The 9,093-nt window shown below is 35.3% G+C and overlaps 2 protein-coding genes across 2 annotated transcripts in view; one reads left to right on the forward strand and one right to left on the reverse strand.

Annotated features, from left to right (window-relative positions):
• Nucleotides 1-301: 301 nt before the first annotated feature.
• Nucleotides 302-1,114, reverse strand: LOC111381120 (40S ribosomal protein S16-like). The gene has a single exon (XM_023004865.1). The coding sequence runs from the start codon at nt 1,023-1,025 to the stop codon at nt 591-593; it is 435 nt and encodes a 144-aa protein (XP_022860633.1). The 5' UTR covers nt 1,026-1,114; the 3' UTR covers nt 302-590.
• A 5,823-nt stretch (nt 1,115-6,937) lies between these two features.
• LOC111391133 (transcription factor bHLH95-like) overlaps nt 6,938-9,093 on the forward strand; it is a 12,188-nt gene continuing 10,032 nt past the window's right edge. Inside the window, exons 1-4 of the mRNA XM_023016282.1 lie at nt 6,938-7,318; nt 8,258-8,381; nt 8,505-8,695; nt 8,844-8,873. Of these exons, the coding sequence (XP_022872050.1) occupies nt 6,938-7,318; nt 8,258-8,381; nt 8,505-8,695; nt 8,844-8,873 (726 nt within the window). The remainder of the gene's footprint in view (nt 7,319-8,257; nt 8,382-8,504; nt 8,696-8,843; nt 8,874-9,093) is intronic.

Raw genomic sequence — 9,093 nt, forward strand, 5'->3', positions numbered from 1 at the left:
TTGACTGTTGGTAGTGTGCTATGTGTACATAAGTACATTAGTTAATACAAATACATGATAGATATAAGAATGAATACTAAAACAAAATTGAACCACATACATAAAAATGATACATGAGCTGTTACCAAATATGAGGTGACGGGAAATATTGAATGAAAAAGTTGACTGATGGTAGAGTGCTATGTGTACATAAGTACATTAGTTAATACAAATACATGATAGATACAAGTATGAATACTAAAACAAAATTGAACCACCATAGGGTCAAAGACTCTATGTTGAATATATGTAATCAGCCATATTTAATTGTATCACATCTTTAGTTTGCGCTCCATACATAACAATCACCACAATATTTATCAAAAGGGTAACATTGCAACTAGAAATTGACACGTATTGATTGAAAGGGTCTCAAGGACCTAAGAAAATAGTCTAATGCAATATTGAAACGGATAACAAATAATCCAAAACATAACAGACAGTTCCTTAAGCAAAATTTTAACTTAATCCCAATCCCATAACAAACTACAACGATGAATAACCATGTTAGAAATAACAATTATAATAAAAGCAACATGGCTACCAGTAATTCAACGGTAGGATTTCTGGAACCTAGCACGAGCACCACGACCACCAAACTTCTTGGGCTCGCAGCGTCTGGGATCTGCCACAAGCAGGGTCCTATCGTACCTCACAAGGATGTCCTTGATCTCCTTCTTGGACTGCTCATCTACGTACTTCTGGTAGAAAGCGACTAGTGCTTTGGCAATGGACTGACGGATAGCGTATATTTGGGAGGTGTGACCACCGCCCTTGACACGGATACGCATATCCACTCCGGCAAAGCGGTGACGACGGAGGAGAAGAATGGGTTCAAATGCTTTGTAGCGCAAGATTTCAGGTTGGACCAACTCGATCGGGACACCGTTGATCTTGATCAATCCACGGCCACGCTTGCAGTGGGTAACCGCGACGGCAGTTTTCTTCCGGCCAAAGCATTGTACAGACTCTGTTTTCGCCGCCATGACTGAGTGAGGCTTCTGGCAGAGGAAAACCCTAAACTAGCGCAACTCTAACAAGATTAGATTGGAGCTACATGCGATGAATATATACTTCAGTGAGGCTAGGGTTTTTGGGTTAAAATGGGCTGAAAAAACCTAAAAATAAATTATTGGCCCGTTTACAATAAACTAACTGGGGCTACTTTGAGATTCTGAATCATTTTGTGGAAAATTAGGCCCAAAGAGATTGTTTCATGCGAAAATTTCATAACCCAGACATTAACTTTGATATATTTCAGTTTTAATTTAATAACTTTGTAATTTGAAAACTGAGAGGGTTATCCTATATGGAGAGAGAGATGATTCCGTTACGATTAGTCCCTAAAATCAGCATCCAGATTCAACTCTCTAAAATACTGAATACATATTTAAATCCCTAAACCACATAATTAATTAATTGTATATTTTATTAATTAAATATATTAAGGTCACATATCTATACAATTTGATCACGGATTCATAAATTTAGTTAGTCACATTATTTTTCGATCACAAATCTTAATTTTTAAATATTAAAAATTATTTTACGTTCACAATTCAAAATTTTATAGGTTACAGTTTGTTTATCGATCACAAATCAAAAATTAACACATCACAATTTTTGTGTCGATCATAGATCACAAGGTCACAACTTATTAGACGGTCATAAATTAATATTTATTTAGATCACATTGGTCACAATTTATCATCATCAGTCACATATTATTCATTGGTCACAGATTAATCAATTCAATGGTCACAATTAACCAAATAATCTGTGACCACCCCAACCGTTATGACAACCATTGCCTCCAACAGTATCACCACCATCATTACCGTCAATACCACCACCACCACCGACAACAACACCATCAAGGGGCAAACCACCACAGCAAGCCCAACACCATCGACCACTCCTCATTATTGCAACGCAAACCACCGCTACATTAACAAAAACCAAGCATCAAAACAATGAAAAAAATCACTAATCGCGTCACCCATGCCATCCAAAACACAAACCACTATCGTCACCATCGACCACCGCATACCGCCACCAACACTTGTGACAACCACTACCGCCCCGACCATCACCATGATCACACCACGACCCACTACCAACATTACACCACCCCCGCCTCCTGCCCGATGTACTCCAACCCAATGTTAGATTGAAACCTAGAACTCGACAAACATCACAAGCAACTCACATCACAGCCATCACCATCGCCAACATCCTGACCACCACAGCACTGCGCGTGCAGCGGCATCACAGTACCGCAACTCGATGGATGTCGGGGACGTCTTTTCTTTCCAACGGTGTTTTCTGGCGAAAGCAACGCAACTTTGAGCTGCGCTGTCAAAGGCCACCACAATCTCATCACCATCACGATTAGCACCATCGTCGTTGCCACACCACCATAGCACAACACCACAAAAATAAATCCCCAAACTCGACATCGTCGTCGCCACCGCGATGAAGATAAATGAAAATATAAGCCTTGCCGCCCAAATTAGCAGCGATCGCCGGAGCTGGAATCGCTTTCTTAAGCTGCAAGAGGGGGAGAGAGAGAGAGAGAGAGAGAAGAAGGGGTGAGAGGATAGATTGGAAAGAAAATGTAATTAATTGGAGAGGACGGATGGAGGAAGAGAAGACGGGTGAGAGAAGAAATTGGTGAGGGAAATTGATTGGAGAGAGAAGACGAGTGAGAGAATGAAATTAATATAATTAACATTTAATATTTAAATATAAAAATTTTGAATTTTGAAATGTTAAACTACTCATCTTATTTTTGAACCCTAGATTTTAACTCTAGGGTTTTCTGTAGTTATCACTTGTTTTATTGTCACAACCTGATCTTGACATTTAAGCACGAATCCCTTGAGCACTTCAACACTGTAGCTGAGCGAAATAAAAAATCCCATTTTCAAGGATTATACAATAGATATGCTCTTGAAATCTCTCTCTCTCTCTCTCCAACCACGACTTTCTCTCTCTTCGATCACCACAATTGCTTTGTTCGCTAGTGGTGATCCATCGAAATGGCTCATCCTACTTAACATCGTTAATATTGATAGAGTCCTGGGCCTATGTTTAATTAGTACTGGTCATAGTTGAACGTGCATTGCACGTTATTCTAAAATTCTTTATAGGTAATGTAAATGTAATATTTAATACCAATTTGCTGGATAATTTTATATGTCTCAAATGAATTAAAGAAAATAAAATTCATGATAGAAATTTAAGAGAATAAAATTATACTCTCAAAACTCAATTTTCTATTATTCAAATTTTTTGTAATAATGAAATACTATAAATGAGCAATCTTTTTATATTATATTTGATACATAGAAATTAATTGTTAATACATAAATTTAAACACTTATTAAAATTTTTAGATACATGAATATGAATAAATTCATCAATAATAACTCCAAATTCATATAATTCAAGATTCATCAAGTTAAAATTCATAATCTAGATAATGTGAATGTTAGTTTTATAGTATTTATTACATATCGAAAAATGAATAGTAAGATATTATTGAAATAATTGAATTGTACAAGGGATAAAATCGTCTAAAAAATAATTATACCTTGATGTGATACTTTAATATATTATAGATTATAGATATATCAACAGGGCTATGTTCAAATGGGGTTATGAAAGTCAGAAAGGTTCATATTTATTAAGTAGGTTGCACACACCAATCTCTTTCCCGATTTATTTATTATTATTATTATTTTTAAACTGTACTCTCTATTTCACATTGAAAAAAAGTGGGCTACGTGCTAGAGGCTTCCCTAGTTTCTAAATTGAGAAGATTACACGTAAACAGGTGTTTTGTTTTCCAATTTAAAAATCCGGTGTGAGCTTTATTTTATAAAAAATTAGGTATTGATTGAATTATTAATAATATCCTATATCCTCTCTCTCTATAATTTAGTCTTGGCTTAAGATTGCCCCTAGGGCACATCTCCAAGTGGTAAAAGGGGAGGGTGGAGAAATCTAACTTTGCTCGAGGCTGCTGCGTCAAGGGTTTGAATCCTGAAATATGGATTTGACTCTTGGGTAAGTGCAAATGTACAAGTAGCATTCCACCCTATACCCTTGGAGGCATAACCTGCGATTTACCTCCCTCACGATACTCTAGGACAGGGGTGGTGGGGGACCCTTAAGGTTAGGGTTTAACCTTTTTTTTAGTCTTGGTTTAAGATTTCTTTCTCTACCCTGTTCTTTTCTCTCTCATGACACTCACTCTAATGACTCACCGTGGTACAGTGGCGACGACTTTCCTTTGTGCACGACAGTTCATCACTTCTATGCATGATGCGGATCCATTATTATTATTATTATTATTATTCTTCTTTGAGTGGTGCAATGATAGATAATTCAATAGTGGTTCTATAGTGCAGCAGTGGTGATGGTGGGTGATGTTTTTCGTGGGTGTGGTGGTGGTGGGTGTGTGCGATACGATGCGGTGGTTGGGGTGAGATGTGCTGTGTGGTGGTGGTTGGGTTCGATGGTTCTATGAGCAGTGGTTGGGTGTGATTGTGGTTGGACGTGGTACTGTGTGTGGTAATTGGGTGCAGAGGTGATGTGTGGTGTTGCGTCTGATGTTTGGTTGGTAGTGTGCAGTGGTGGTGCGCCGTGATCCGTGATGCATGAGCCGTGACGATGGATCAGAATCAAAGGTGGGAATGGGGTGTTTAGTGTATGTAACCAATTACTTGATTAATTGGTGACTAAATATTTCGCTTTCTGTGACAAATCATTTAATTGTGACCTAAAAATTATATAATTTGTGACTAAAAAATATTTTGTGAATAACTAATTTGAAAATCTGTGATCAATGAATAAACTTTAACTTATAAATTTTTTGATTTGTAATGGTGAAATAACATGTGATCAATTAATTAATTTGATAGAATGTAATCGATAAATAAGCTCAGACTTAAAAGTACGTATATGTGACCATTAATTATATTATATAATTATGACCTTGATATATTTAATTAATAAGATATTTTTAATTATTTATATATCACTTGAAATTTGAATTTTGAAACTTTAAATCTGAAAATTGAATTGACTCATAGTTAATACTTGAGCTGTGAATTTTTTCCTTATATATTTTATTTGTTATGTGTTTCACCAAAAATATAAATAAATAAAATAAACAAGTACGAACATTATGTGTGGGTTGAGGGTTTCTAAATGAAACAAAATAAATTCCGTGGTAAAGGCAGATCGTGTCAAATTGGTATATTTATGTTTTTTAATTATAGTTAGATCAAGTTCACGTTCAAAATCAATTATACCGAGCATGGCTATTATACCTAGCCTATAGTAGGTGGATCGATCGGGAAATCAATGAACCTCTCAATTACCAAGATGAATATAATGTCAATTACACAGAAAACAATTAAATTTTCTAATTGATCCGTGATTTAACTTACTCAAGGTTCCTCCGAATTGAAATAAAAAAAGAAAAAAATATATTCAAAATTTAAATGATAAACTTATCTTCCCCTAGTTTCCCAAAAAATAAAAATAAAAAATTTTAAAAAAAATAATAATGGAGGAAGAAAAAGTAAATTGTCAAACATATTAGGTGGGGCCCATTTTTCTTGCATGTAAGCTATGAAAATCGTAATGAGCATACTATAGGGTTGTTGTGGGCCATGCTCAGTTTTTGTTGGAGAAGAGCCAAAACCCACAAATGGACATTTTATCATCATTACTGAAACGCAAGCAATACTCATAAAGAGCTTAAATTAATCAAAAAAGTTTCCAGATCAGACAATTTCCATCAGATATTCAGAATACGTCACGCCAAAGACAACAATACCCCCCGGGAATTTAGTCAGGATTTATCCACCATTATTCCAGAAAAATAATTTTTCGAATATTGATTTTTTTGAAAATGAATAATTAAAAAATAGAAAAAAATTTTAATCTACATGTACAAATATTTTATTGAGAGTATTTGTGATTAAAAATGAGTTAAAAAGAAAAGGTCAAAAAGACAATTTCTATAATGATTCAATATGAAGTGCTGCGAAGTACAAGTTTAGAGATTTAAATAAAACAAAAAAAAAAAGAAAAATGTTATATTCCTACTTGCTACTTTTCTAAACGGTACATAACATTATTTTTTTACTTTGAATTTTCACTTATATAACAGGTAGAGTTACACGTGTTGAAGAAGGGTGACATATATCTCATAATAATTAATCTGTAAAGTAATCCACATTTAGGGAGAAATATGCACTGCTCACGTAGAACAATAAAACTAATCACATTTTATATGAAGTAAAGTGATAATCATTGTATTGCAACGAATTATTACATTTTAACATAATGCTCGTGTTTAGCTCCTCAATGATGAGATCGTTAGAACAATCACGGGATAAGAACACACTATTACAGATAAATGCATCGTCAAATTCTGACAAAAAGGCAACGAAAATGTCGACTACATTTAAAACAACGGTAATCATCAACATGTGTAATAACTCAATTATCTCGATATTTGTTTTAATTATTTATAATACTTGAAAATGGTAGGTACTAAGAGAACTTATAATCCACGTCCACTTGAGTCCAAACATGTAAATTTGTTTCCTTCATTAAACAGGTAAATAGTGTTCATCTGGCGTGGGTACATCTGTAAGCGGCTTGGACAAGTACAAAGTTCACCACCCTTTGTAACCCCCATATTTCTTCCTTCTTCCTGTGTAGTACCCCACGCCCACCCCCACTCAAACCCACCCCTACCCCTACGGCACCTCACCCTCCCTCTTCCTCTATTTATACTATATCAGGCGCCTACTCACAAAAATTCAGTAGTAAATAAGTTTCTAATTTAATTACTTCCTTTTTTATCAACCTAGCCATGTCCGAAGGAGGAAATGGAAATGAGAGATTCTTATGGGATGATGATTTATGGGATTTTCCAATTCCAGTTAACACGGAAGGAATTCCTGAAAAACATTTGGATAGGAGGATGATGGATTTCATCAATACAAATAGCCCGGAGGACGAGGTGGCGAATGATGTTCAAGTGCCAACTCCAATGCCACCACCACCGCCAAAGCCGCCAGCCGCCGCCGGGAGGAAGAGGAAGGCTGTAGGCGGTGCTGATAATGGTAAGACAGTGGAAGTTGGCGGCGAATCTGATTATGAAATGCATATTTTGTCGGAGAGAGAGAGGAGGAAGAAGATGAGGGACATGTTTGACTGTCTTCATTCTTTGCTACCTCAACTTCCTCCTAAGGTAAGTTCATTAAATTTTCCATGTATGTATATGTGGCGTCCTTGTTGAAGCTAGGGTATTCCATATATACACACATACATTTATCTGGGTGTCTGTACAGAGAATTTGCAGAAAATTTATCTTTTCCTTCTCTGAAAAAGTAGCTTTTCTGGCCCTGAAAACTTAACAAGAGGACACTTTTCAGTTTTAATATTCCTTCTTTAACTGACCATGTTTCTTTTCTTGGCTTGTCTCTATGTACAGTAGGTTTCAAAAGAAAATCTTATGATTCAAGTCATTTTCAGATCAAACCTGGTTCTTTGTTAAAATCAAGAATACAAACTTCAGATTTCTTCTTTTAAGATTTTGAGCTTTTCTTTTATAAATTTGAAGGATGCAGTCATATTTACAACTGCATATGGGTAAAGATTTTATGATTTTTCCTCTTTAAAGTACTCTTTATGTTTCACAATTACACTTAAGATAACATTTTAAGTTTTAATATTTAATTGCAACACGATCGAACTTGTAAAATTTTCAAAAGAAAATCTTATGATTCAAGTCATTTTCAGATCAAACCTGGTTCTTTGTTAAAATCAAGAATACAAACTTCAGATTTCTTCTTTTAAGATTTTGAGCTTTTCTTTTATAAATTTGAAGGATGCAGTCATATATACAACTGCATATGGGTAAAGATTTTATGATTTTTCCTCTTTAAAGTACTCTTTATGTTTCACAATTACACTTAAGATAACATTTTAAGTTTTAATTTTTAATTGCAACATGATCGAACTTGTAAAATTTTGTATTCATTATTCTGATTTAATTACAAAAAACACTTATTTTGGTTAACTTTTAGTCCATTCCCCATAAATATTCCATCTTTAATTACACTTATATATTAAGAATACAGTTGTGATTAATTAATTACATTTTATCCCTTGAAATTGATATATGCAGGCTGACAAGTCCACCATTGTTGATGAAGCAGCGACCTACATTAGATCACTTGAGGAAACACTTGAGAAACTGCAGAAAAAGAAACTTGACAGGATCCATGGGTTGACTTCCACCGGCTTCGACCCATACATTTTCGCCCCGAAACTATCAATGGAATCAAGGGAGGCTTTTTTAGCCGAACAAGGTGCAAGTATCTCGACTGCTAACGCTATTCCTCTGGTTCCCAAATTTCCAACTAAACCCAATTTTCAGACATATACTTCTCCAAATGTTGTCCTAAACACATTTGGTGGAGATGCCCATATCAGCATTTGTGCTGCCAAACAACCAGGGCTGTTCACTGCCATTTGCTATGTTTTGGACAAGTACAGATTGCAAGTGGTTTCAGCCCAAGTTTCGTCTAATCAATCCAGAAGCATGTACATGATTCACACCCATGTAAGTTTATCCTGTTAATATTGGTTTCAGAACTAGGGTTTTTGTTCATTTGTGGAAAACGTGAGTCTGGTGAAGCTTTTTGGCTGATTATAACCGGTGATTAAGAAAATAATGATTAAGCTCTATTTAAACCATGGTTAGGTTTCAGGCAACACATTATGTGTGCATCGAAGAGAAGGCAAGATATGCTGAGTGTTGGGAATTGATTTAAACATGCACAGCGGAATTTAACAAATTTTAATTCCCATTCAGGATTCAAATTTGTATTTAGATAAAAACTGTGATGAGAAATATACCTTTTGTGTGATTTGCAAATCTTTCGCGTTATTCCTTTCCAGCAGCTTGAATCTGCCTCCCACAGCTGTCCAATTGTGCAGCCTCCAATGAAATCCACATAG

Source organism: Olea europaea, chromosome 3 (assembly GCF_002742605.1).
Source record: "Olea europaea var. sylvestris chromosome 3, O_europaea_v1, whole genome shotgun sequence".
NCBI lineage: Eukaryota > Viridiplantae > Streptophyta > Magnoliopsida > Lamiales > Oleaceae > Olea > Olea europaea.

Excerpts from the sequence above, each read along its gene's own strand:
- LOC111381120 (XM_023004865.1), bottom strand. The coding sequence starts at position 1,025 with ATGGCGGCGAAAACAGAGTCTGTACAATGCTTTGGCCGGAAGAAAACT.